Source organism: Hypanus sabinus, chromosome 16, assembly GCF_030144855.1.
Source record: "Hypanus sabinus isolate sHypSab1 chromosome 16, sHypSab1.hap1, whole genome shotgun sequence".
In the NCBI taxonomy this organism is placed as follows: Eukaryota; Metazoa; Chordata; class Chondrichthyes; order Myliobatiformes; family Dasyatidae; genus Hypanus; species Hypanus sabinus.
This window is the reverse complement of record NC_082721.1, coordinates 51,190,402-51,216,425: the sequence shown is the minus strand read 5'-3', so window position 1 is coordinate 51,216,425 and position 26,024 is coordinate 51,190,402. Positions and strand designations below refer to the sequence as shown.

Sequence of the window (26,024 nt, the reverse complement as noted above, 5' to 3'; positions counted from 1 at the left end):
TCCTGTTCCCAAGGAGGGGTCCCGGCTCTGTGTTTTGTGTAATGAGTCCCAGCCCTACGTCCTGTACCCAAGGAGGGATCCCGGCTCTGTGTTCTGTGTAATGAGTCCCAGCACTATGTCCTGTTCCCAAGGAGGGGTCCCAGCTCTGTGTTCTGTGTAATGAGTCCTGTCCCTACATCCTGTTCCCAAGGATGGGTCCCAGCTCTGTGTTCTGTGTAATGAGTCCTGTCCCTACATCCTGTTCCCAAGGAGGGGTCCCAGCTCTGTGTTCTGTGTATGAGTCCCAGCCCTATGTCCTGTTCCCAAGGAGGGGTCCTGGCTCCGTGTTCTGTGTAATGAGTCCCGGCCCTACATCCTATTCCCAAGGAGGGGTCCCAGCTCTGTGTTTTGTGTAATGAGTCCTGGCCCTATGTCCTGTTTCCAAGGAGTGGTTCCAGCTCTGTGTTCTGCGTAATGAGTCCTGTCCCTACATCCTGTTCCCAAGGAGGGGTCCCAGCTCTGTGTTCTGTGTAATGAGTCCCAGCCCTATGTCCTGTTCCCAAGGAGGGGTCCCGGCTCTATGTTCTGTGTAATGAGTCCTGTCCCTACATCCTGTTCCCAAGGAGGGGTCCCAGCTCTGTGTTCTGTGTAATGAGTCCCGGCCCTACGTCCTGTTCCCAAGGAGGGGTCCCGGCTCTGTATTCTGTGTAATGAGTCCCAGCCCTACGTCCTGTTTCCAAGAAGGGGTCCTGGCTCTGTGTTCTGTGTAATGAGTCCCGGCCCTACGTCCTGTTTCCAAGGTGGGGTCCTGGCTCTGTGTATGAGTCCCAGCCCTACGTCCTGTTCCCAAGGAGGGGTCCCAGCTCAGTGTTCCATGTTCCTCTCTCTTTCTCGATCAAGTCCAGGCTTTGGGGTCTCGTCCAGTTCTAGCCACGTCCTAGAACCTTGTCCTGTCCAAGCCACGGCTTTGTGTTCTCGTTTTGCCCATATGCCTCGCCCAGCCCAGGAGTACCTTGCCCAGCCCGGTGCTGTGGTTCCCTTGTCTTGTGCTGGGGTTCCCTTGTCCTATCCAGGAGTCTCATGTCTAGTCCTGTTGCCTCTCCTCATCCTATAGCCTCGTCATGTCTTCGCCTAGTTCTGGAGTCCAAACCCGAGTCAAGACCCAGGTTCTGGGTCCTTGTCCAGTCTCTGGCTCGGAGTCCAAGCCCAGGCTCCTAGTCCCCAGTTCCATGTCCTGGTTCCACTATCCTAGTCAAGTCCTAGCCCAGGCCTGGTATCCTTGTCTCATCCAGGGACTGTGTCATGTCCAGTGTCCTTTCTTCCCCACAGCCCTTGCTTCCTTCTCATGCCTAGTCCTGTTCCTGGGAGAAGGCATGTCTATGTGTTGCATTTGGTCTTCTTGATACAATGTGCATCCTTCGATGTTAAGCTCCCAACTGTGATCTTCTTTCAGCCACAAATTGGAGATGCCCTCAACGTCATAGCTGCCAGTGTCTAATTGCACTACAAGATCAGCTACCTTAGTCCATATACTGCATGCATTCAAATATAATGTCTCCTGTCCTGTATTTATCACCCTTTTTTGATTTTGTCTCCCTTTTACGCTGCAGCTCATCCCACTGACTGCAATTTTGTCCTATCATCTGCATGTGCTTCCTGACAGTCTCAATACACACTGACTTTGCTTGTTTACCAACAGCCTCTGCCCTATCAATCCAATTCCCATCTCCCTACCTAGTTTAAACCTTCCCTAACAGCTCTGGCAAACCTGCCCGCAAGGGTATTGGTCCCCTCAGTTCAGGTGTAACCCATCCCCTTTGTAAAGGTATCTGTAGTGGGGAGCACGTCTATAGACTTCTTTCGAATCAGTGTCCAGTACTTTGGTTTGATTGGATAGGAGTGGCTTGCTGTGGGTGTGGGAGACGATTCCACGCCGAGTGCAAGTGCAGTTTGACAGGGCTTAGACTGGGTACGGTGACATGGAGTGGGTGAGTTTTAGCCCGTCTCAGTCGGTATGAATGGTGACATAGGATGGGATCTGTTTGGATAGCGGCGAGGGGTTGTTAGCGTGAGAAATGGCGACGGCATTGAGTGGGTAAGAATTGTTTGTGGGTGACAAAGGAGTTTTGAGCTCCTTGAGTTAAGTCTAAGTTGGAGTGGGTTAACGTGGCCTGTGTGTGGAGCACGTCTACGGATTTACAATTGAGCAGCGCAGTCGGTTGGAAGCGTGCGGTTGCCGAGAGACGAGCCCCGGTCTCACCAATCAGGCTGCTCTCCGGTTGATTAAAGGCTGAGTGGTGTGTATTGAGTGTCAGATCCCGGCGGTAGCCCCGCCTTCACTCTCACTCATCCGGAGGCAGACCTTGTCCCCAGCCCGGGACTCACCATGCGCTGCTCGTCTCTCCCACTGCCCCTGCTTCTGCTCCTTGGTTCTACACTCCGGCCAAGCTTTGCGGAGAACGTGAAGACAGGAGACGCAACAGGTGGGTGATGAGGAAGCGTTCGGAGTGTGAGTGAAGGGAGACGAATGGATCGCAGAAAGAGGGGAATGGGAGGAGGAAGGAGAGGTGAAGGAGGAGGGGAGGAAAGACGAGAGGCGAGGAAGGGAGATGACGAGTGAGAGTGGGGAGCTGGAGGGACGGGAGCTGTGAGTGCAGGTGGCGCGGGTTGGGAAGGGTGATGGGAACTCCGTTCACAAGGACAGAGACTGGGCTGGGGGAGGAGGGCCATTTCGATCGGGATTCTTTGTGGACCAGGGCTGACAGGTCTCTGGCTCTCTGGTCCCGGAACCGTGTGTGGGGGGCGGGGGGAGGACTCACGGGTCCCGCTCTGGCCCCTAGCCCCTTGGTTTGGGAACGTAGAAAGAATGATGCACCACATTATAACTGTGGGAGAGAGGGTCACGGACGTGGAGTTTGGGGGAGGGGGAGTGGAGTTGGTAGTTTGGTGTAGTCATTGGGGTCCCGGCTCTCCTGTAGCGCCCACTGAACAAAGCGGCGATTTCCAGATGTCGGGTCCGGGTCTCCTCCCCACACCTGTTCGTTGCTTTTTTGGGGGGGAATTTAACTCCCTGAAACCTGATGCCAGCGGAGTCTGGACCTTCAGCCCAAGACTCCATACTTCCGATTCCCCGTCCACCGACCTCAGAAATCTGCCAGACGCCCCCGTTCTAGTGCCCCCCCCAGACCGTCCTCTGTGTGGCAGATCAAACAACTTGTTTCCCTTGCACCCAACCCATCCCACCCTATCCCACCCCACACCCCGTCCCTACGCCACGAGTTGCATTTGACATTCTCATTGACTCAGTGTGATGGAGAGGGTGTGTGGACCAGTGTACCCCGACATTCATCGCCTCGGTGTGTCCTTTTCCGGGACCAGACTCGCCAATCATTGCTGAAAGTGAAGGGTGCGGAGTTTGTTTTGTGAGAGACTACAGACGGACAGTGTCCGTGGCCCTTTGTCTGTATCTGTTTGTCTGTGTCTGTAGTAGACCCCAGTTAGCACAGATCGGCACCAACATCTCCTCCACGCACCCTCAATACAGGCACACCACTGGACTGTGTGCTTAGCCCCCTGCTCTACTTGATTTACGGTGTAAATTTACACTTATGATTGCGTGGCTAAGTACAGCTCCAATAGCAATTTAAATTTACTGATGACGTCACTGTTGGCCAAATCAGAAGTGTGGACGAATCGGCAAAAAGAAGGGAGGTAGAAAGTCTGGTTGAATGGTGTCACAACAACCTCTCACTCAGTAACAACACAACCAACGAGCATATAGGAGGAAGACAGAGGTGGACAGGTCAGTAGTTTAAATTCCTGGGCATTAGCTTATCAGTCTTAGATCAGCACGTGAGTGTCATCACAAAGAACACATGAAAATCATAAAGCACTACAGCAAAAAATCAGGCCCTTCTCATAAATTGAGTGTTGAATCAGGACCCAACTGCAGGACACAGACACCGGAGTCCTGGAAACAGGACAAGACAGAACCCAAGGACAGGACGGGATGCAGTCTAGGCAGAGGAAGCAGGACCAGGTCCAGGGACTGGGAACAAGGAGCCTGGGGTGGACTCCAAGCCCAAGACCAGACAAGGACCCAGGACCTGGGTCTTGCCTCGGGCTCGGACCCCCAAACCCAAGCGAGGACGTGACAAGGCTTGGCTAGGGACTTGGGGGCTTGGGTCAAGGCTCGAGGCTGCAGGCTTGGGGAACTCAGGCTGGAGCTAGGGGCAGACTGGGAACTGTACATCAACATGGAGCCAGGACTTATCCATCAACAAGCCAGGACTCATCTATCACTCCACACCAAGGTGGGGCAGGACCATCCATCAGATAACAGCAGAACAGCCTGACCTACCTGACAAAGGCAAAGACAAGACAGATCCCCACAGGTAACAGCAGAACAGTCTGACTTACCCCACAGGGGCAAGGACAGGAAGAGACAAACACCAAGGAACAACAGACAGTTCCACCTCTGCATCGGGGTAGCTCTGAGTAGCCATTACAGCCAGCAGCCTTGGCTGGCTACAGAAACAACCAGATCCCTACCTAGCTCAGAGTGACTGACAGTCACCCAGCTGGCCCAGGAAACAGCTGAATCCATCCCACAATGACCATTCCAACTACTACCAGCAAGGCTCCCAGAAGCCATGGTTCTCCAACACAGCCCCAAGGATGGCCGAGACCATTCTAGCCTTCCACCAGCCATCTGTGCCATGAGCATCTTGACAAGACAACCCCCAACCACACTCAATGCCAGGGCCACTTATATCCCCAGTTCCAATATGAGCCTCAGGTGTTTCTAGTTAAGTCCAACCGCAGCAAGGGACCGCCGGAAAACCCGGAGTCCGCAGACTGGACCACGGACTTCGGACTGAACCACCACAGCCCTGCAGCCCTTCTACTTCATGCCAAACTATTATTTTGCCTAGTCCCATTGACCTGCACCTGGATCTCTGCCCAACATACCTCTCCAGCCATGTACCCAGACCTGTACCTGGATCTCTGCCCAACATACCTCTCCTATCCATGTACCCAGACCTGCATCTGGATCACTGCCCAACATACCTCTCCTATCCATGTACCCAGACCTGCATCTGGATCATTGCCTTCCACACCTCACTTATCCATGTACCTACTCAAATTTATCTTAAATGTTGAAACCAAACCTGTATCCACCACTTTGCCTGGCAGCTCGTTCCACACTCTCTCCACCCACTTAGTGAAGAAGCTCCTCCTCATGTTCCCCTTAAACATTTTTTCCTTTCACCCTAAGCTTGTGACCTCTAGTTCTAGTCTCAGCCAACGTCAATGGGAAAAGCCCGCTTTTACTTACTGTATGTATACTCCTCATGATTTTGTACACCTCTACAAATCTCTTCTCATCCTCCTGCACTCTAGGGAATAAGGCTGTATCCTATTCAACCTTTCCCTATAATTCAGGTCCACAAGTCCTGGTAACATCCTTGTAAATTTTCTCTGTACTCTTTCAATCTCATGGATATCTTTCCTGTAGGTAGGTAACCAGAACTACATAATACTCCAAATTAGATATCACCAACATCTTATATTATACAACTTCAAAATAACATCCCAACTCCTGTTCTCAGTACTTTAATTTATGTGCCAAAAACTCTTTTTTTCAACTCTATTTACCTGTGATGCCACTTTCAAGGAATTATGGATCTGTATTCCCACATTCCTCTGTTTTAACACACTCCTCAGTGCTCTATCATTTAGCATGCAAGTCCTACCCTGATGTGTCCTCCCAAAGTGGATGACCTCACATTTGTCTGCATTAAGTTCCATATGTCATCTTTAGGCCCATATTTCCAGTCGGTCCAGATCCTTCTACAGGTTTTGATAGCCTTCCTTGCAGTCCACTACACCCCTAACCTTCATGTCGTCTGCAAATATGTTGATCCAGTTTACCACATTATCATGCAGCTGTTGATATAGATGACAAACAACAATGGTCCAGCATGATCATTAGATGCAGACCTCTAGTTAGAGAGGGAACCATCTGTCTGGCTTCTTCCATGAAGTAAGCATCTAATCTAATTTACTACCTCATCCTGAATGTCAAACGACTGAACCTTCTTGATCAATCTCTCATGCAGAACATTGAAAAGCCTTGCTAATGTCCACTTGCTCTCCTTCAATAACATTCCTGGTAACCTACTCGAAAAACTCTATACCATTAGTTAGAAATCACCTACCATGCACAAAGCAATGTTGACCATCCCTAATCAATCCTATTCAAATACTCATATATCTGGTCCATTAGAATTACTTCCAATAACTTTCACACTACTGATGTCAGGCTCACAGGACTATAACTGCATGGCTTATTCTTAGAACCTTCCCTAAACTACAGAATAACATCAGTTATCCTCCAGCACCTCACCTGTGGCTAAATATATTTTAAATATCTCTGCTAGTGCTCCTGCATTTCTTCACTAGCCTCCCACAAGGTCCAAGGGAATGCCTTGTTAGGATCTAGGGTTTTATCCACCTCAAGACAGCAAACGCCTCCTTTTCTGTAATCTGCATATGGTCGGTCTTCACAACTGTTTTGCCTCCCTGCTATAGACTTTGTGTCTGTTTCCTGAGTAACTATAGATGCAAAAAATAATTTAAGATCTCCCCACCTCTTTCGGCTCCATGCATAGGTGATCACTCTGAAGAAGACTGATTTTATCTCTTGCTGTCCTTTTGGTCTTAGCATATCTGTAGAAGCCTTGGGATTCTCCTTCACCTTGTCTGGCAGAGCAACTTCATGCCTTATTTTTGCTCTCCTGATTTCCTTCAGAAGTTTTCTTTTGCATTTCTTATATTCCTCAAGTACCTCATTTGTTCTTGCTGCCTATACCTGCTTTGTTTCTTCTTCTTCTCCTTCCCCTCCTCTCTATCTCTGTCTCTTTCTTCCCCTCCCCCACTCCCTGAACATATTTTCCAAACTTTAACCCATCCAGTCCTTTCTCAGTAAGGTGGTCCCTGTCAATATATGGAAAGTTTAAATCACCTATTATCACAACCTTTTGCAACTGTCTGTGATGTCTCTATAAATTTGCTCCCCTAAATTCTGCTGACTATTGGGTGGTCTATAATACATTCCTTTTCTTATTCCTCAGTTCCATCTCTATTGTTTCAGTAGCTGAACTCTCCTGTCTCTGCACTAACTTGACATTTTTCTTGATTAACAGTGCCATTCTACCCCCTTTATTCCCTCACTCTCTATCATGTCTAAAGCAACAGAAATCTGAAATGTTGAGCTGCCAGTCTTGCCTTTCCTGCAACCAAGTCTCATTAATCATAATTTCATGTGTTGATCCATGTTATAAGCTTATTTGCCTTCCTTATTTTCCTTGCATTCAAATAGATGGAACTCAGAACATTATTCATACCATGTTCAACCTCTTCTTGTCTTTGTATGTAGGCTTAACAACATCTTTTCCCATTTCACTTTCTTCTCTGATGTTTTGGTTCCTATTTCCCTGCAACTCTAATTTAAACCTCCCTGTGCAGTACTGATGAACATTCCCACTAGGATGTTAGTCCCCATTCAGTTCAGGTGCAAACCATCCTGCCTGTACAGTCCCACCTATCCTGGTAGAGAGCCCAGTGATCCAAACATCTAAAGCTAATTCTCTTGCACCATCTCCTTAGCCACATGTTGAGCTGTATGATTTTCTTTTTTTTTCTGGCCTCACTCACATATGGCATGGGTAGCAATGCTGAGGTCACAACCCTTGCAGTCCTTCTAAGAACCAGAGCCAGAGACCTGACCACTGTAGCTTTCTTCTGCTGGGTCATCATCCAATGTGCTATACCTGTTATTGAGGGGAATGGTCACAGGGGTACTGTGCACTGGCTGCCTATCACATTTCCCCATCCTGATGGTCACCCAGTTACTTTTGTCCTGCACCTTAAGTGTACCTACTTCCCTGTAATACCTGTCAATCAGCCCCTCAGCCTACCAAGTGATCTATAGTTCATCCAGCTCCATCTCCAATTCCTTAACACAGTCTGTAAGAAGCTGTAGCTGGAAATACTTCTTGCAGGTGTAGTCATCCCACAAGACGAATATTCCACTATCCTGCTTTGCATTCCCATTGCTCTACCTGTGCAACAAGAAAGAAAGTTAGTTACCAGTACTTGAAATCTTTGCTTCTCCTTGCCAAAGCCTCAACTCCCCCACAATAACACTGGCTCACTCACATAACGGCCATTCCATTTCACTCTAACTTGTTATTGGCTCTTATCTGATTACCCCAAGATCTGTGGCACAGAGAATATCCTGATTGCCCCCAGTCATTTATTTTCAAGCTCCTGCTACGCACACTGGAAGTTCAAAGTACATTTATTATCAAAATATGTATACAACACATCCTTGAGATTTGACTCCTTCCAGGCAGCCACAAAACAAAGAAATCCAATAAAACCCATTAAAATAAGAAGACCTTTAAACACACAGTGTGCGAAAGCAAACTGTGCAAACAATAACAATAAGCAAATAACTTTCAGAACTGAAGTTCATGAAAGTGAGTCTACAGCTACGAAGCCAGAACCAGCTGATCCAGGAGCCTGTTAACTGCAGGCCACAGCCTCAGTTCAGTGCAGAGATGAGTAAACCTCATGAGCAGTGAGCTGTGAGCCATTGACTTCTAGTGACCTGTGGCATGCAGAAGGTAGGACAGCACCTGTACTTTCCTAAGAGTTTGTGTGGATTCATCATGTCATCAAAAACATTAACAAACTCTGAAGATGCACAGCAGAGAGGATCATAACTGGTGCATCACAGTCTGATATTGAAATACCAGGAACAGAAAGGGCTACATCAGTGTTTCCCAACCCTTTTTGCCCAATGTCCCTCCCTAAAGCACCTTCATACCTGCCAACACCCCTCTTAGGCATGATATACTTTCTGGCACTCCCATAGTGTAAAAACATGTCTACCATATGCTAACAAGAGAAAAATTATTCTGCTTTAATTTTTATTTTCCTTTAAATCTAGCTTTCACCTGTGTGCTGCACTGCAGCTTCGATATCAATGTGATCTTGAACTTGATGGTTTAGCAAGAGCTGAAATATCTGGTTCAAGTTGTGACAGCAAAAGTCTTAACCCTCCAAGCATAACGATGTCCATGTGGTTTCTGCTTTTTGTGAGTATGTGGTTCACTGCATTGAAGACTCTTTCAACAAGGTGGGAGGATGGAAATGCAATGAAGAGCAGTTTGGCTTTTCTCCAGTGACTAGGAAACTTCATATGACAGTGTAGCCGCATACCACAAAAGTCGACATTTTTGAAAACATTTTTGCTTTTACATCATTCTCTTCCTGTTCTTCCACCTTGCAAAGAAATGGGTTAATTACCCAGTCTGGAATTTCCAGATCGTTTAAGTCCTTGAATCAATTCTGAAAATCCTTCTTCAGTAATTGCAGGTGTAAGCAGTATTCTTGCAAATCACTGTCTGTGAAAGAGAGTGCCATACTTTACATGCAGGGAAACTGTGAGAACATCCTTCTCCCAATCTTTTGCTTATGCATTTACTATTTTCTGATAAAAGTGGACACTGCACTTTTTGCCCAGATTAAATTGAAAATCTTACTCTGCAGTTTCATATTTAGTATGTTTATTTAATCATAGAGATCAGCTATGTCACATCTCCACCTAGAAGTTCAATCTTGTTTCCCAAGCTCTTGTCAACTTTGAGCAAAAATTCAACCACAGTGTCCAAAAGATCAAAGCAATGTTTTAAGCAGCAGCCTTTTGATAGCCAAAACACTTCAGTGTGAAGAAGCAAGTGCTCAAACTCTTCGTCGTTATCTTGGCATAACTGGTGAAATATTTTGCTGTTCAATGGATGCACTTTAATTTTGTTGATAGTAGATATTTCAAGAGTCTTGCTTGAAAAAAAGTCGCTGGCTGCGAGACGTTGATGATGAATTGCACAGTGAACTGCTAACAGACTTGAAATTTCTTTTCTCATAAATGCCACTAAACCAGTATGGTGACCTGTCATATATGGTGCTCCAGCTGTTGCACAAGAAATCATGTTCCTAATCAAAGCAACACGTACAACAAGCTGGAGGAACTCAGCAGATCGAGCAGCATCCGTGGAACCAAGCAGTCAACTTTTCAGGCCGAGACCCTTTGTCCCAGCCTGTCCTGATGAAGGGTCTTGGCCCGAAACATTGACTGCTTGATTCCATGGATACTGCCTGACCTGCTGAATTCCTCCAGCTTGTTGTACGTGTTGCTTTGACCACAGCATCTGCAGTGTACTTTGTGTTTAATGTTCCTAATCAAAATACTTTTATCTTCAATATATATTTTGAGCTCGTCATAGATTGATTCTCAGTTGATATTTGTTTTTAACTTTTTATGAAAGAGAACCTCTTCAAAAACTTCTATAGGAAGAAGTACAGTTGATGTTTCAGGCTGAGACCCTTTGTCAGGACTAACTGAAAGAAAAGATAGTAAGAGATTTGAAAGTAGGAGGGGGAGGGGGAAATCCAAAATGAGACTCCTATCAAATCTACTTTCAAATCTCTTACTATCTTTTCTTTCAGTTAGTCCTGACGAAGGGTCTCAGCCCAAAACGCCAACTGTACTTCTTCCTATAGATGCTGCCTGGCCTGCTGCGTTCCACCAGCATTTTGTGTGTGTTGCTTGAATTTCTAGCATCTGCAGATTTCCTCGTGTTTGCCTCTTCAAAAACTTTTCTATTTTTGATAAACCATACATATGCCATTAACAATGCCTTGTCGTCTGACATCTCACTTCTTAAGGTCCTAGGTGTGTCTCCATTTCACAGATAGGAGTGATGAGGGTGTGGTTTGTGACTGAAGTCTTCACCTCAAGCATTAGCATTTCAGTATGGGTACAGTCCTGTACTTGAGTTGGGATATGGCCTTTTCCACTCTTTATCATCCATCTGACTGAACCAGATAGAATGCTGGCATCAACGATGGAGATGTGGTTGATTAGTCCTTTGTTAGTTTCTTCCACCACCTTTGATCAATGAAAAGAGTGTTGATAGATTCAGCCTCACTGGGTAGTAGCCATCACTGCCATTTTGTTTGCTTCTGAGAGCTGGACTACCTCCAGCAGATATCTCAAGCATTGGAAAGACCATCTCTGTAAAATCTTCCAACCTTATTGAAGGATGAGTTTGTGATGGTATCAACTCAAATTCTGTTATCGATCCATTGATTGGTCTGTTATGAAAGTATTTATTTTTCTTTACTTTTTATTTAGAGATACAGAACCACTTGTTGTTGCATTGAGAGGCATCTACTCAGTGTTATGATGACACCTGTTGTGTGTTGGGTGATTCTGTGTATATAGCACAGAAACAGGCTGTTCAGCCTAACTGGTCCTTGCAACCATTTTGTTCATCTAAACCAGGGGTCGGCAACGTTTACCACTGAAAGAGCCAATATGGACCCATTTCCCACAGAAAAGAAAACACTGGGAGCCACAAAACCCATTTGACATTTAAAATGAAATAACACTGCATACAACGGTTTTTTTGCCTTTATGCTATGTATAAACAAACTATAATGTGTTGCATTTATGAAATTGATGAACTCCTGCAGAGAAAATGAAATTACATTTCTGCATGCAACAAAAACATTTTGAACTCTGAAAAAAAGACGTTGGGTTGAAGGTTACTCCATAGGTAGCCTACCTTGGATCAAAGAATTAAAAGAAAGCGCACACTGGTGGTTGTCAGGCATTGGCAGTGGTGATGTATATTAATAGCGATAAAAAAACGCGGTGTAGCGCTACACGCAGCGCTAAAATAAAGACACTGCAGTCAAAGGTAACTTTATTTGAACTAAACAGCCTTGATTTAAAGCCTCCCTCAACCTGTCCCCGTGGGCGCGGATGCTCCAAAAGACATGTACTCACAAACCCCTGTAGGCTATCTCCCTTAGCCGGAATGCTGGCTAATTGTGAGCCGGTTCGGATGTGTCAGGAAATGCGGTCTCCACAACGTTTTTAGATTGTACTAGATCACCATAATCTTCAAATTTTGAATTACATTTCAAAAACTAACAAACTACGGGGAGCCGCAGCACAGAGATCAAAGAGCCACATGCAGCTCCGGAGCCGTGGGTTGCCGACCCCTGATCTAAACTAATCCTATTTGCCCACATTAAGACGGTATCTTTCTTTGTCTTGCCAATTCACCTATTCTATCTATTCTTGAACACAGTGAGATTCTACCACCTGCTGTGGATGCACTTTCCAGATATCATCCACTCTCATGCTTTAAAAAAAAACACTTGCCCCTCATATATCCCCTCAAAAACTCTTTCCTCCAGCCCTATACATCATGTCCTCTTGTTTTTGATTCCTACTAGGGAAAAGATTCTGACTACCTATCCTCTTCATTCCTTTTTTAATTTTATAGTGCCTGTAAAAGGTATTCTCCTCCCCCACCCCCGGAAGTTTTCATGTTTTATTGTTTTACAACATTGAATCACAGTGGATTTAATTTGGCTTTTTTGACACTAAACAACTGAAAAGACTCTTGTGAAAACAAATGTCTACAAATTGGTTTAAATTTATTACAAGTCAGAATCAGAATCAGGTTTATTATCACCGGCATGTGGCGTGAAATTTGTTAACTTAGCAGCAGCACTTCAATGCAATGCATAATTTAGCAGGCAGGAAAAAAATAATAAATAAAATAAAACATAATAAAAATAAACAAGTAAATCGATTACGTATATTGAATGGAGTATTAAAAAATGTGCAAAAACAGAAATACTGTATATTAAAAAAAGTGAGGTAGTGTCCAAAGCTTCAAAGTGGAATCAGATGGCAGAAGGGAAGAAGCTGTCCCTGAATCGCTGAGTGCGTGCTTTCAGGCTTCTGTACCTCCCACCTGATGGTAACAGTGAGAAAAGGGCATGCCGTGGGTGCTGGAGTTCTTTAAGAATGGACGCTGCCTTTCTAAGACACCGCTCCCTAAAGATGTCCTGGATACTTTGTAGGCTAGTGCCCAAGATGGAGCTGATTAGATTTACAACCTTCTGCAGCTTCTTTCAGTCCTGTGCAGTAGTTCCTCCATACCAGACAGTGATGCAGCCTGTCAGAATGTTCTCCATGGTACATCTATAGACCATTATTAAACACAAAAGAATTGATTGCATAATTACTCACCCCCATCAAGTCAGTACTTGGTAAATGCATTTTTGGCAGCAATTACAGTCTGTATGGATAGGTCTCCATCAGCTTTGCACATCTGGACATTGCAGTTTTTTCCCATTCTATTTTACAAGACTACTCAAGCTCTGTCAGATTGCATGGGGATCATGAGTGAACAGCTCTTTTCAAGTCCAGCCCTTTTTACACACCTGTCACTGTAAATGTTCTGAATACTGGGAAGTTCACATCTACAGATGCGCTGGGTTGTCCACACCACTCTCTGCAGAGTCCTGTGATTGAGGGAAGTATAGTTCCCATACCAGGCAGTGATGTAGCCAGTCAGGATGCTCTCAATTGTGCCCCTGTAGAAAGTCCTTAGGATTTGGGGACCCATACCAAACTTTCTCAACCATCTGAGGTGAAAGAGGCGCTGTTATAGACCAAGTGAAATCCTCAGTGATGTGTATTCTGAGGAACTTAAAGCTGTTCACCCTCTCAGCCCGAGATCCATTGATGTCAATAGGGGTTAGCCTGTCTCCATTCCTCCTGTAATCCACAACCGGCACCTTTGTTTTTGTGACATTGAGGGAGAGGTTGTTTTCTTGGCACCAAGTGTCAGGGTGATGACTTTTTCTCTGGCGGCTACCTCGTTATTATTTGAGATTAGTCCAATCAATGTAGTATCGTCAGCAAATTTAATTAGCAGATTGGAACTGTGGGTGGTGACACAGTCATGGGCATACAAGGAGTAAAGGAAGGGGCTTAGGACACAGCCCTGAGGGGCACATGTGTTGAGTGTCAGAGGAGGCAGAAGTGAGGGAGCCCATTCTCAACACCTGTCAGCAAGCTGATAGGAAGTCTAGGATCCAACTACACAAGGCAGGGTGAAGGCCGAGGTCTCTGAGCTTCTTGTCAAGCCTGGAGGGAATTATGGTGTGGAATGCTGAACTGTAGTCCAAGAACAGCATTCTCACACAAGCATCCCTCTTCTCCAGATGTGTAAGGGCAGTTGTAGAGCTGTGGCTATTGTGTCATCTGTTGTTTGGTTGTGTCGGTAGGTGAATTGTAGGGTGATCTCCATTTGACTTCTAAAACTAACTGGCTGCACTAGTGACGATTTTGGCATGTCATATTAAAGGTGGTGAATACTCTCTACTAGCTCAGGCTCATAGCTTCCTTTGCTCCAGGAAAACAAGACCAATCTTTCCAATCTCCCCATAACTAAAGTCTTCCAATCCAGGTAACATCACAGTGAATTTCCTCTGCACTCTGACCAGTGTAGACAGTGTAGAGTCTGCACACTCTACTCCAAGTATAGTTTAATTGGTACTTTTTGAAGCTCCAGCTTTATGTTAACACTACAGGCTGCCGATGCTGGAATCTGGAGCAGCACACAATATGCTGGAGAACCTCAGTGGGTTAAGCAGCATCTATTGGGAGGTGCGGGTGGGGGGGAGGAATTGTCACTACGTCGGGAAACAGTATCACCTCAGCACAATAATGATGTAGTGTCCACGTGTGTTGTTTCACTGTATACTTGGGGCTGCACAGGTATGGCATGACCACTATGCACTATGTTATATTGCAGATTATGAATGTACAAAGTGCATTATGACCATGTGGTGGTCTGACATGTTTCATTGTTCTGCAAGAGAGATCATTTGCGTCATTAGTGGTAGTATATGGGAAGTCAGTGTGCTGTCACGATGCTGTGTATGGAAGTATCACCAACATGTTAAGGGAGTGTTTATTTAGGGATATTGGCAATTTATTATAATAGTTCTCTACTAGACTATTGTGACAGTGGTTTCTCTGGGGGTATTGACTTGGTGTGGATGACTGTGCAGTGCATGCAGGTCTGTGTATATTGTAAATAGGAGTGCTGATTGGTAGGTCATGGGATGCAGTGAATGGAGATAATTGAAGTCCATTCAGGGCCCCAAACAGGTGAGGAAACACTTAACTTTCGAGTCTGTTGGGGTCATTGCAGTATCCAGTGTTCCCTATATGCCCATCAGTGAGATTAGACTTAGATTTGGAGTCCACTTTGTTGAGCACCTTTGCTCCCGCCATCCCCCCTCCCACACACACACACACACACTCACTCACTCACTCACACGCACACACTCACTCGCTCTCACTCACTCGCTCTCACTCACTCGCTCTCACTCACTCACTCTCACACACACACACACACACACACACTCACTCACTCACTCACACGCACACACTCACTCACTCGCACTCACTCACTCGCTCTCACTCACTCTCACACACACACACTCACTCACTCTCACACACGCACACACACCTACTCACTCACTCACTCTCACACACACGCACACACACCCCCACACGCACACACACCCCCACACGCACACACACTCACTCACTCACACGCACACACTCTCTCACTCGCTCTCTCTCACTCGCTCTCTCTCACTCGCTCTCACTCACTCGCACTCACTCACTCGCACTCTCTCTCACACACACACTCACACACACACTCACTTACTCACATGCACACTCACTCTCACATACACACACACACTCACTCACTCACTCTCACACACTCACTCACTCTCACACACTCACTCACTCTCACACACGCACACGCACACACACTCACCCTTCTTATTCTGGCCACTTCCCCTTTCCTCCTCAGTCCCGATGAAGAGTCTCAGCCAGACCCCTCGGCCGTTCCTTCTTTCTATTGATGCAGCCTAATGCAATTCCTTCAGCATTTTGTGTGTGTTGCAGAGGAAGAGCTTCCAGGATGTGCTAAAGCCTCCATAAGACATACAACACTGCCCCTGCTTCCTTGCAACCTGTGGCTCATGACTGTTCAAGGTGGAGAAGTGAGAACATTGAGTGAGAAGCTGAATCCTTGCATACATAGCAGGAGTGTTATTCATTCACCTGCTCCATCAGGCATCCTGTGTCCCCTCTATAGATCCCTAGTAAGTCCTAGCTACCACCCTCAGCTTAATAGGGCCAGCTTTTCTGTATAACAAAGCATTGTTTTTCTGTACAATAACAAGCATTATCTGGAGGTATTGGCTGGTGCATTATGTATTTGCAGGTATTGACCAGTGCTTTGTGAGGGCTGAGTCCATAAAGAGATCAGCTTTGGGTGTGAATGGGCTGGCTAACAGGAAGCAGAGGCAGATGATGGTCTTTTTCTGGGATGAATGGTGACAGGGAATAGTGCTGGAGCACCAGCCTTTTACAATTGTTATGAATGATTTGGATAAAGGAATTCAGGAGTTTTGGGTAGGGAAGTAATTTGCAAAGAAAACCAAGGGATTTAGGAAGATTCAGTGGATGGATAATAATCTAGCAAATTCAGTGATACATGAAAAATCAGAATCAGAATTAGGTTTATTATCACTGACAGTGTCGTGAAATTTGCTTGCAGCAGCAGTACAGTAAACTTATGCCATAAGTTTTATGCCATAAACTTATGCCATAAGTTTTATGCCATAAGTTATAGTAAAATAAATGAATGAACGAATGGATAAATAAATAAATAAACAAACAAACAAATAATGCAGAAGTGTTCATGGAACATTCAGAAATCTAATGATGGAGGGAAAGAAATTGTCCTTAAGTTGTTGCGTGTGCATCTTCAGGATCCTGTACCTCCTCCCTGATGGTAGTAATACAAAGAGGGTGTCCTGGATGGAGAGGCTCTTTAATAATGGATCACCTTCTTAAGCAGGGGTGGGCAAACTTTTTGACTTGTGGGCCACAAAGGGTTCTAAAATTTGACAGGGGGGGCGGACCAGGAGCAGATGGACGGAGTGTTTTGGTAATACACCTCATAAGAGAAAATAAAATATCATGGGATATGTAGAAAACATGTGCTTTAATTTCAATTGAAAATGAACAAATGCGTTACAACAAAATATCTGTCTTTGAAGTCCCATGGTATTTAGCTATTTATTGAAATGACTTTTAAAACACTGAAAATTAAATGAATAAAATACAGCTTTTTTAATAGTAACAGTTATTATTTTAAAGCACTGAAAATTATGTTATTCTTCAAGATATTATCATCATCACTCTCCTCCTGACTGTCATTATCTCAAAAACGGTAGGAGATGCAGGTCTACTTGTCCTGCTCCTTCTTATTCAATTGTCCCCTGTGCCAAAACTCAACAACGACCAGCACAAAGACAGAACAGTATGCGGAGCGCGTTATTTGATCTGGAGCGCATTTTTTATTTTGAGAACGTACGTGCACCTGCGCACTACTCATGTCCATCACTTAACAGAAATGACATGTAACATGTAAGGCTTATTGGAAAAAAATATTTTCAAATGCATTTTTTACATAACACAACGAAGAAACTTATTTTTAATTTCAGTGGGAACAGTGTTGTTGGTCTCCCTTTTTAGCCAGCGCATCAAAATTTGGATTTACTTTTGTTGTGGCGATTCTCAGGATGGATCTGAGGTGTTGGTCAGTTAACTTGGATCTGTGGCTGGCTTTGTTGATGTTCATGACGCTGAACGCCTGTTCACACAAATAGGTCGAGCCGAACAAAGAGTAAAGCGCAAATGCGGAGTAATACGCTGCACCTCAACAAAGGTCAATGTATATAGAGTGCGTCATCTATTGGGAAAACGCCAGAATTGCGGGGAAAAAAACATTAACAAGGTTTATTAATATAATTTCATCAAGTTCTGCGGGCCGGATTAAAAAGCTTAACAGGCCGCATATGGCCCGCGGGCTGTAGTTTGCCCATGCCTGTTCTTAAGGTACTGCCTTTTGAAGATGTCTCTTCAACGGCCCTCTGAGGAGTGACTATCAAATATTTGTGTGACAAATGTTCTTTGAATCTTGAATGTCTTGGTGAGTCAATACTCTGTTTCCTACAACTACATTAGGAAATCTATTAGCTTCATGAGTGCCTATCAAGGTCTGTAAAACACAACATGAGATCTCTCCTTCCTTGTAGAACCCTTCCCTTCATCTCATCAATCAACCTGGTAACCTTTGCTGTCCTCTCTTTCACTAGTAAATCCTCTTTTGTACACAAGTGACCTGTACATACATTCCTAGATGTAGTCCAAAAGGGTCTGCATACAATTTGAGTGAGGCAATTGTAATACAGTACAATTTGATTTGTATTGAATTTATTACAATGCAAATCAATGTTCCATTTTCATTCCCAATTATCTGCATCACCTAAATACTTCTCAAAAATAATTTCCGAATACTTTAGCCTTGGGCTCATCTAAACACCACTATCATGCCTTTCATCATTTAGAAGTATTTTGCGTTTGTTTTCTCCATCACAGTGGACGACCTTATTTTGTCCACATCCACAGCAAACATTTGATAATTTGATAATCTTGGTAGCTGATTATTGGGGTCGTTCTCTATTCTGCTTGCCCATTTGTTTGGAATGCGAGCTGGGCTCCACTGGAGTGCAGATCAGGTGTGGTGACCGTGGGTGTGATCCCCAGCCAGGGCCAGGGACAGGATCACCAGGGTTAGAGTTCTGGAATATTTGTGAGGCAGAGAACAATGGATCCTTCCCTTGCAGCAATATGAAGATTTCTGGGGAGATGGAAACATGAAGTTGGGGTTATAACCAGACCTGCTGTGACTGTCTTGAATGGCAGAATGGGATTAACGGGCCAAATGGCATCCTCCTGATCCTAGTGTACAATGTCCTGTGTATGTTACTCAAAATGGGTTTTTTTGGTTTGTTAAGAGCAGGAATGCTTCTTTGTTTGATAAGTGTTTCTCTCGCAGTTGTTTTGCTTTATACTTGTTGATATGGTAATTGTATTCATTTGTTAACCAATGGGGAATGTTATTTTGTCTTGTGAGGCTGGGAACTTGGGGGAGGGGTTTCTCGCGGGCTTTTGGGGAGAGAGCGGGAGGAAGACGTCGAGGAAGGTGGACATGCGCTGCACTGCTCGGAAGACCACCGGGGTGGTCCTAAGTGAGAAGACAGGGAGACACCAAGGAAGGTGGACGTGTGCTGGACTGCTCGGAAGACCACCGGGGTGGTCCCAGGTGTGACAGCGTGGCGGTCGGATGGGTCGATTGGTTTGTTGATTGAGCTCCAACGAGTGCACTAAACAGACTGAACTTTGATAAGTTGGCGCCTTTTGTTTTTTTCCATATTTATATATATATATATTGTATTGCCTAATATTTTAATTTTAGTAAACTCTTTAAAGTGTATTTCATAATGGTATTTGTTGTGGGTTTGATACTGTTGGCAGGCGCGTGGCATAAACTCGATTCTCACAGCACCTGCGTGTGCGGGAGGTGGGGTTGGTGAGTTGCTGGATCTCCTTTTCCCCTAGACATATACCAGCCCGTTGGGTAAGTGTTACATTTGTGGGGAGCTCGTCCCGGATTGGATTGTCAGGGGCTGTGGAATCGTGCAGGCAGCAGGGAGGAATGGACAGAGATAAGATCTTTTGTTGGTGCGAGTTTGAAGGTGTACCGGTGCAGAACGCATGCGTAGTGAGCGGATTGAATTTTCGAGTTTCGGGAGACACGGTAGTGCGGGGCTTAAGTTCAGTGAAGGGTATTGGGCAGGTAGAATTGGTAGCTAGACGGTGTGGTAAAGAAGTAGAGTCTAGCTGGGTGTTGGTTCATACGAGTGCTGAAGTCAGGACGGTGGAACTGCCGGCGACGGTCAGTGTACCGGGGGAGGAGGGGCTGTGGGGGGCTCCACTCCTTCTACAAGGATGAGGCTGAGGAGACATTGGAGGAGGAGCTAGAGCTAGAGGTGGACCCCAGAGAGGTGCCCGGCACTAGTAAAGGGAGGTGGGAGGAGGGAGTCGTGACTAGGCCCCGCTCCCCAGGTAGGGTGGAAGCCACGGAGCTGGCAGCCGCACTTAACTCCCTCATGGGGGTGGCCGAGAGGCCACGGCTGAAGCTGGGGGTGTTCTCCGGAGCCAAACCTACTCCGGACGGGGAGGTGGACTATGAGACCTGGATCGAGCATACATCCTTGATGTTAGAGGAGTGGCCAGGCTCAGAGGAGGAGAAGAGGCAGCGAATGGTGGGAAGTTTGAGGGGTTTAGCAGCCAAAACCGTCTGGGAGTTGAAAGCTGAGAAGCCTGGGGCCTCAGTGGAGGAATGTGTAGAAGTTTCGGAGGGAGCGTTTGGGTTGTCAGGGGAACCCTGGCTGCTTTTAGCAGAGTTCCAACGCCTGGAACAATGGAGAGGGGAAAAGCTCTCAGAGTACATATTTAGGATGGAGGGGATGCTCTCGGGGCTGCGGTGCCGGGGGGTAGTGAAGGCGACTGACGTGGCTAGCGTGAGGATGAGTCAGATATTCAGTGGTTCTCTGGAGGAGGACAAGGTGGCGTGGACTATCGGGCAGGCTTATAGGAAAGGCCCCCCTCCATTGTTCGGGCAACTGATTAGAGAGGTGCGGGAGGAAGAGAGAGCGTTGGGGCGGAAAAGGGGCGCGGGCCTACGGGAGCGATCCTCAGCGATACAGGAAGTGGTGGCTGGGTGGAGGAATGACAACCCCCCGGGGAGTAGGGAACCCCCTTTGGAGGGGAGGGACAGGGGAGGTACCTACTCTCAGGGGCGATCAGTGCAGTGGGTTGGGAGTGGGAGCCGTCCTGAGAGAGGAGGGGTGGCAGGCAGCGTGTGCTTTAACTGTGGAAAAGGGGTATTTCAGGCGGGACTGTGGGCGGCCGAGGGTGTGCTATAGCTGTGGAGAGGAGGGACACTTTAGGTGGGATTGTGAGAGACAAGGAGACCCGCGGAGGACAAGCCCCCCTGCGACTAAGAAGGGAGAGGTGTCAGGAAACTTAGGAGAGGCTCAGTGAGGGAACGGACTGGAGCCTCTGGAGGAACACGTACCCAGAGATCAGCCGGAAGATCACTGGGTGCCCACGCCTCTATTCCGGATGGGCTGGTAGGACCCCGTGCCAGTGTGGGTCTACGGATAGAGGGAGTTCACGCAAAAGCCGTTCTTGATACGGGATCGCAGGTGACCTTTTTGTACCAGTCTTTCTACAATCAATATCTAAAGCATTTGCCCGTAACCCCTTTTGACGCCCTGCAGATTTGGGGTGTGAGCGAGGGTGACTACCCGTACGATGGGTACCTATCGGTGAGATTGGAGTTCTCGGAGGGCGATGTGGGAGTGTCGGAAGCTATTGAGACGTTGGTGTTGGTGTGTCCTGACCCGGTGGAAACCAGTGGTGCTGCCCTCCTGGTGGGGACTAACTCCCCCGTTGTGCGACGGCTCCTGGGAGCTTGTAAGGAGAAAGGGGGGGAAGACTTTCTGGAGACCCTCTCAGTGCATCCAGTGTTTTGAGCGGTGTTCGAAGAAGGGGTTGCCTCCCAAGGGCTGGACCCGGAGTGTAAACGAGGGACGGTGTGGTGTACGCAGGCGAGGCCCAAGGTGATCCGACCAGGGGAGGTAGCACTAGTGATGGGGACCCCAGATTCCCAGGAGCGCTGAAGGGCGAAGCCCTGTTAGTAGAAGCCCCGGACGATCTTGAAGGGGAGACACGATTTCCGGCGGGGGCGCTGGTGAGGCCCGAAGTGCAGAGACCAGGGGTGGTACATGCGAGGCGTATAGCTATAAGTGTCAGGAACACCACGGCAAGAGAAATCACCTTTAAGAGGGGAATGCCGCTGGCACATCTGTTCCTGGTGACGGTAATGTCTAGCGCACCAGTGAGGACCCCTACCGGGGAGGGATCAGAGCATCAAAGGGAGCTGACCGCTGAAGCCTTTAACTTCGGGGATTCCCCAGTGTCGCCGGAGTGGAAACGCAGGCTAGTGGAGAAGATGCTGAAGATGGAAGCTGTTTTTTCTTGGGGCGAGTTTGATGTTGGCTGCTCCAAAAGCACTCGCCACACCATCCGGGTGATGGAAGACACCCCATTCCGAGAGAGATCCCGGCGGCTGGCTCCGGCAGATGTTGAGGATGTGCGGCAGCACTTGTGCAAGTTGAAGGAGGTCGGAATCATAGCTGAGTCTCGAAGTCCTTATGCGTCCCCAATAGTGGTGGCACGGAAGAAGAATGGGAGAGTGCGCATGTGTGTTGACTACAGGACTTTGAATCGGCGAACTGTCCCTGATCAATATACTGTCCCAAGAGTCGAGGATGCGCTGGCCTGCCTGAGCGGTGCGAAGTGGTTCAGTGTGCTGGATTTAAGAAGTGGGTATTACCAGATCCCGATGAGTGCGGCCGATAAAGAGAAGACCGCTTTTATCTGCCCGCTGGGGTTCATTCAGTTCGAACGAATGCCCCAAGGCATATCGGGAGCCCCATCCACCTTCCAGAGGCTCATGGAGAGAACTGTGGGGGATATGAATCTGTTAGAGGTGCTGGTGTACCTGGACGATTTGATAGTGTTCGGATCAACTTTGGAGGAACATGAGGAGAGGCTGTTGAAGGTGTTGGGCCGGCTTAATGAAGAAAGGTTGAAGCTTTCCCTAGACAAATGCCAGTTCTGCAGGTCATCGGTTAGCTACGTTGGCCATATCATTTCGCAAGAGGGAGTCAACCAACCAAGATAGAGGCCGTGACCACCTGGTATTACCACCAATTTGTGAAAGGATACGCCAAAGTGTGTCACCCATTGACTCAGCTGTTGTGTGGCTATCCCCAGGTGAGAAAGAAGAGGACGGGGGACCAGAGGCAGGACGCTGGAGGATACTGGAACCCAGCGGAACCTTTTGGCTCGAAATGGGATGATTGATGTGAAGAGGCATTCCGATCTTTGAAAAGGGCACTGACCCAGGCCCTGGTGTTGGCTTTTGCCGATCCCCAGAAGCCCTATGTGCTGCGCACGGATGCCAGCCCAGAGGGTCTAGGGGCTGTTCCGTACCAGGAGCATGGCAAAGCATTGAGGCCAGTAGCCTTTGTCAGCCGAAGCTTGTCGCCCTCTGAGAGAAACTATCCCACTCACAAGTTGGAGTTCCTGCCGCTGAAGTGTGCGGTTGTGGATAAGCTGGGCGGTTACCTGTATGGAGCCAAGTTTGAGGTGAGAACAGATAACAATCCTCTCACTTATATTTTGACTTCGGCGAAGCTGGATCCCACAGGACATCGGTGGCTGGCGGCCTTGTCGGTATATGATTTCAGCCTGAGGTACCGCCCCGGAAGCAAGAATGTCGATGTGGATGCATTGTCTCGTCGGGAGCCGGGGGAACAGGAGAGGGAAGAGGAGTAGGAGAGTGTCCCTGCCCCTGGAGTGAAGGCGATGTGTCAGTTTGTTATCACCGTGAAGGCCGAGGGAAGAGGGAGTTACAGCAGGCGTACGAGTTGGCCGAGGTGGCGGCTACCAAACAAAACCAGAGGAATAAGATGCGGTATGATCGAAAGGTGAAGTTTGTCCAATTATTGCCGGGCAACTGGGTCCTTTTACGGAATTTGGGACTCCCTGGTAAGCACAAGGTGGCCGATCGATGGGCGGCCAGCCCCTATGTAATAGAGAGCCAGATGCCGAACCTGCCAGTTTACCGGGTGAAACCCGAGGATGGGAAAGGGCCTATCAAGGTTCTCCATCAGAATCACCTGCTGCCCCTGGGTCAAGCGGTGCAGGTGGATAAGGAGCCCGAGAGGGAGGTTGCAGCTAGTACAAGGAATCTACGAGGGTGTGGAGAAAGGGAAGAGCCCGCTGCTGAAGAGCTGGGACAGGTCCCTCACCCAGGAATGGCTACCGATTTGGAAGAGGACGACTCAGATGAGTGGCCCCTGTTCCCATTCGCTGGCGCTCCAGTACCAGATGAGGAGGCTCCTGGCCCTTCCCATACTGAGTTGGGTGAGAGGAGGGAAGGTCTTGAGGGTCAGATGGAGAGGCAGCCAACATTGGTGGGAGAGAGGGTGGAACCCGAGCGTGAGCCGGATAGATTTCAGGTGAGGGAGGACCCCCGTGAAGAAGGGGGTGAGGGTCTGTCAGGTAGACCTGGGGAGTCCGAGACAGTGGGTTCGCAGGTGAAGAGGGAGCCCAGTGGGGCAGAAGGGGTATGGAGATCTCAGAGGATTAGGCGCACCCTGGAGCAGTTGACATATGTGGTGCCAGGAGAACCGAGTGTGATTTCTACTGCTCTGGGTAGTTATGTCACTGATTTCTGCACCTGGGTTGGGTTTTGTGTGTTGCAAGAAGCGTTGGGGAACTCTAGTAATGCCATGAGGGCATGACATTTGCTGGTGGGGAGAGAATGTACAATGTCCTGTGTATGTTACTCAAAATGGGTTTTTTTGGTTTGTTAAGAGTAGGAATGCTTCTTTGTTTGATAAGTGTTTCTCTCGCAGTTGTTTTGCTGTATACTTGTTGATATGGTAATTGTATTCATTTGTTAACCAATGGGGAATGTTATTTTGTCTTGTGAGGCTGGAAACTTGGGGGAGGGGTTTCTCGCGGGCTTTTGGAGAAAGAGCGGGGGAGGAAGACGTCGAGGAAGGTGGACGTGTGCTTCACTGCTCAGAATACCACCGGCGTGGTCCTAAGTTCAAAGACAGGGAGACGCCGAGGAAGGTGGACGTGTGCTGGACTGCTCGGAAGACCACCGGGGTGGTCCCAGGTGTGACAGCGTGGCGGTCGGATGGGTCGATTGGTTCGTTGATTGAGCTCCAACGAGTGCACTAAACAGACTGAACTTTGATAAGTTGGCGCCTTTTGTTTTTTTCCATATTTATATATATATATATATATATATAGTATTGCCTAATACTCTTTTAATTTTAGTAAACTCTTTAAAGTGTATTTTATAACAGTATTTGTTGTGGGTTTGATACTGTTGGGCGGGCGCGAGGCATAAACTCAATTCTCACAGCACCTGCGTGTACGGGAGGTGGGATTGGTGTGTGGCTGGATCTCCTTTTCCCCTGCCTAGACATATACCAGCCTGTTGGGTAAGTGTTACACTAGTTCATATGTGAGGAAGCAGTGTGTCGGCCATGTGTTTAAGTGAACATTTTGGAATCAGTTGAGTGTTCTCACATTACAGATTATGTTAGTGACAACTCAGTGAGCTGTGAGGCTGGGGTGCTGCTGTACCCATGAGGATACTGTGGTGCTTTACAGCATGCATGGTCTAAGTTACCAGTGGGCGCCACTGGTGTGATAAACTGTTTTATGGGGTGACTTAGGGGCCATCTCCAGGCCAGCACTCAGTACCAGCTCTTATTGAGGCTCACGTATGGAGCTATTCAGTGGCCTGTTGTACTGGAGCTGTACTCAGAAGCAGCAGCTCAGTGTGTACCAGGGGTGCTGAGTTTGAAGGCTTCCGCTCTGCCTGTTTAGCTGCTGCTGTTGGACAGGACTGTTGACTAGTGTGTTCTAGAGCATGTAATGCAGTTCCTGTTGATTGTACTGAGTTGCTGCTTTTGGACAGTATTGATAATGCTTGTAGGGGTAATGGAATGGAGGAGATTTGATCTTGGTATCACCTTGATGGCAGGTTCTACTGGAGTCCAGGTACATTTGAAAAATTTTGTTGGGTGTAATGCCTCAGTTGATTTAACCCTTCCCTCATTTCCCATCTGTGTCCTTCACACTCACCTTTCTATGTAGCGTCAGTCAGAGTTGGCTAAGTGTTTGGTGCAAGCTTCTTAGCTAATTTTTTTCCTCTGCCCTTGCCCCCAGCAGGTGCCCTTGAGCTACAGACCAATGATATTGAAGATCTGAACCACATTAAAACCCGTTTTTTGCTGCGAAGACCTTCAGCACCCTCTGAGGATGACTGTTATATCATTGCGGGCCACACCGACTCCCTGGCCAATTGCAATTTCAACGCCAGTAGCAAGACTTTCTTCATTATCCATGGATGGAGTGTGAGTGCTTGAATCTGAGTGTGGACCAGCCCCTGTTACAGAAGCCAGCACAGCACTAAACACCTCACAGGCCCTGTCACTCAGACAGC

At 47.3% G+C, this 26,024-nt stretch overlaps 1 protein-coding gene across 8 annotated transcripts in view; it reads left to right on the top strand.

The window, feature by feature from the left end:
- Nucleotides 1–1,963: 1,963 nt before the first annotated feature.
- The window catches only part of LOC132406295 (lipoprotein lipase-like), an 81,160-nt gene continuing 57,099 nt past the window's right edge, over nt 1,964–26,024 (top strand). For 5 of the 8 annotated variants that reach the window (XR_009516125.1, XM_059991741.1, XM_059991743.1 and 2 more), the window contains exons 1-2: nt 1,964–2,462; nt 25,748–25,935. Coding sequence is in view for 5 of the 8 variants with exons in the window: in XM_059991741.1 (XP_059847724.1) it covers nt 2,366–2,462; nt 25,748–25,935 (285 nt within the window). In the remaining 3 variants the exon portion in view is untranslated. Of the gene's footprint in view, nt 2,463–3,679; nt 3,782–24,589; nt 24,684–25,747; nt 25,936–26,024 lie in introns of those variants that run through there. The other 3 variants (XM_059991740.1, XM_059991744.1, XM_059991745.1) reach the window with 3 other exon arrangements.